The 3259-nt window shown below is 39.0% G+C and overlaps 1 protein-coding gene across 1 annotated transcript; it reads right to left on the minus strand.

The window, feature by feature from the left end:
• Positions 1 to 325: 325 nt before the first annotated feature.
• On the minus strand, positions 326 to 2932 carry LOC103334008 (homeobox-leucine zipper protein ATHB-6-like). Its single transcript, XM_008236928.2, has 3 exons — positions 2238 to 2932; positions 1497 to 1873; positions 326 to 1312 (listed from the first exon to the last, which is right to left on the minus strand). Exons 1-3 carry the CDS (start codon positions 2296 to 2298, stop codon positions 737 to 739), a joined length of 1014 nt encoding a protein of 337 aa, XP_008235150.1. The 5' UTR covers positions 2299 to 2932; the 3' UTR covers positions 326 to 736.
• Between the last annotated feature and the right edge of the window lie 327 nt (positions 2933 to 3259).

Consider the following 3259-nt stretch of genomic DNA (forward strand, 5'->3'; position numbering starts at 1 on the left):
TGAAAATTTTGATCGTACATGATTTCAACATTTATTTATATGTAAATCCTCATTTTGTTTTTTAGGATTCCAGCACATACGAATTTTTAAAACGAGGTCCGTATCAGATATCAATTTTTATTTTGTTGGAAGATGTCATGAGTTCAAACTCTATAAACGGTAATTTTAATTTAGAAGAAGAAAAAAATGTTAAAAGGATTTCGTTAATAATTTTTATAAACTAACTTATACAAGAATAAATACTCTTCTTAAAAGACGTCGCTACCATGGGAAAAGAAATAAATTGTCCACCGAACTTTTAAATTTAAAAAAAGCAGAGCATGAATGGAAGGAAAAAAGTGAGGCACAATGATTATTTTCTCCATTACAGGAAATTCTACCCCCTAAAGTTTTTCCAAGATTTCATTTTTACAGCTGAGAATTTAATTACGACACAATCATATTCCCCCACACGGCTTAGCAAGGGAAAATACCTTGGTCGTCATCTTCCACCCATGAGCATGACCCAACCCAACCCCCCACGTGAACCTCTCTCTCTCCCTCTCTCCCTCCTCTCTCTGCTGCTTCATTCTGCAGTTGCTCTCCAACTTTCACTTTTGCACAATGGAGATCAAAGTACATTAATTTATACACAACCCCACTTCCCATTCAATAAAATTCATGGAGGGTCTTTCTTGGATCCCAGATTTTCTGTCTCTTTTTTTTTTTGGATGGGATGGAGTGGGGTGTTTATGATTTAGTTCCATTGATCTGGGCAGCACCACTGAAGTGTAGGTGCTTGCTCATCAGAGAAGAAGCTGCAAGCCTCCTCACTGCTGAAGAAATTGTGCTCCTCTATCTTCACAAACTGAGGATGATAGGTCTTCTGGAACTGGAAGCAATTCATGGATGATGAGGAAGGTGAGGAGGAGGAAGAGCAGTTGAATTTGAGTGAAGTGGAAGCTGGAGACTTCATGAGCTGGTGGTTTTGGAGCATCCCAGATGAAGAAATGGTCAAGTTCGGACTGTTGTCTTCGTTCAAGATTGCACTTGAGTCACTGTCTGATGACCCGTCTTTGAAATCTGGGAACAATGAGACAGCTTCTAAGCCCACTGCTCCATTGTTGGTGTTGTTGAAGCTCTCAAAGTTGAGCTCTTTGGACTCAGTTGCTGGAACAGAGGAACCAGGAGGTGGTGGTGGTGGGGATTTGCTCTTCTCATGATCAACCACTTTGTAATTGGATTGATCTTTTGCCACCATTTGCTCTTCTTTCACTGACAGATTATTGCTCTCTGTGTTTTCCTCTTGCAACTTTGATTTCAATTGCTTTATCTGCAGTGGAACAAGTTAATCCAAAAATTTAGATCATATCCAACTTAATTAATTAAAGCGTCAACATGTTGTCAAACTATAGATCTAACACGACCCACTCAATTAACAACATACGTAATAAAACATTTATCAGACTGTTTAACAAGAGAACATTTATTTCGATGAGACTCTGGATCATATATACCTCCTTCACAAGAGCTTCATTCTCATGTTGGAGGCTGTCGTAATTGAGCTTGAGAGAGTCATAATTGGCCTTGAGAACGCCAAAGTCACGTTCCAATTGCTTGGTCTTCCAACGAGCACGGCGGTTTTGGAACCACACAGCAACTTGTCTTGGCTGGAGGCCAAGTTCTTGGGCAAGCTTCACTTTTCTTTCTGGTTCAAGCTTGTTCTCCACCTCGAAATTTTTCTCCAAGGCCTTCACTTGTTCAACGCTTAATCTTCTCTTCTTCTCGGAAACATGGCCACCCTCTTCCACGCAACCTTCTTCATCTAAGCCATCCAACATGGAATGGAAATCTCTCCGGTAAACATGGTTGTTTCTTGGACTGTGTTCCTCCGCTAAAACCAATTATGAAAACAAAAGAGATTAGTGAATCAATCTTAAGTCTGTCCACATAATTAACAACTATGAGCTAGATCAGAAACAGGAACAAATAACTGAATAAGAAAGGAAAAACAGTGGATGTATAGACTTGAAATTAAAGTACCAAAACAGGAAAGAAAGAACACATGGATTCAATTCAACATGATGAATTTGAATCATAAAAAAGTGTCATGATCTCATGGCCATGTTTTTCTTTGTGATTGATCATGAAAAAGGTAACAAACAAAAAAAACACAAACATGATATGTCTGAATCTTGGGGAAACACCAATAGAAAAAGGGCAATTATATATAAAATGGATTGTTTATTAAAATTAACCTGTTGATGGGCAGATGGAAATCATAGCACCCAATGAATCTGAGCTTCCAAGCCTCTTCATGATGACTACTACTGAGCTTGGGGGAAAGGCACTTTTGATATCAGATCTTAATAGATCAAGCAAGCTCCTTCCTTTTTATCCTTTTCAAAATCTTGGTTGTTTTTGTTTTTTTATAAGTTTCCAGTGAATCTTTTAACAGCTCAAGGCAGTGTTCAGAGCAAGATATGTTTACTTAAAGGAAGCAATGGAAGAAGAAGCACAAGTGCTCTGTCTGAAACAAGTAGACCAACTTGTATAGTGGTGTATACAACTACTGTGCAACAACCTATTTCCTCTCTCTGCTCCCTCATGTTTCTTCTTTCTCAATACTTCTTCTGATCCCTCAGTACCCATCAAAACTAAGGAAAGCAAAATCCCAACCCACAAAACAAAACCCAACAAGCAAGCAAATTTTTTAAAACAACACAATGAAGTAAATTAACCAAAGACTCTCTCTTTCTCACTCCTCTCTCTCTCTCTACATCATTACTCAATCAATTCAGCATGGTTGTGAGGACTGTATAGTCTATGACTGTTCATCTAAAATGGGAAATTCAGAGGTGGAGAGAGAGCGAGAAGGAAGAGAGAGGGGGTGGGGGGGGGGGGGTGAGAGGGTCTTGGATGGAGAAAGGGGAAGGTTAGTGAACCAGTTCACAACCCAGCAGGCCTTACACTCTCTCTCTCTTTAAATAAAACCAACTTGGGTCAGATGTTGGGTTAAATTCTGACTAGGGTTAGGTACATTTACACAGCTGCAGTTGCAAATGAAATGAACGCAAATTCAATCCAAATGCAGTTTTCTTCTTTCACCGGCTATAGCCTGTAGCCTTTCCGGTTTATGGGAGATATTTTTATTTTATTTTATTTATTTTTTAATTTTTTGGTGTTAATAAATAGTGCAGAGGGAGAGATATTACCGTTGCTTGCGGAAAGTGGAAAGTCTGTAAGTCTGCTTTGCTATTAAGGTGGTATGGCTCGGCGT

Source organism: Prunus mume, linkage group LG1, assembly GCF_029339155.1.
Source record: "Prunus mume cultivar Tortuosa linkage group LG1, ASM2933915v1, whole genome shotgun sequence".
Taxonomy (NCBI): Eukaryota; Viridiplantae; Streptophyta; class Magnoliopsida; order Rosales; family Rosaceae; genus Prunus; species Prunus mume.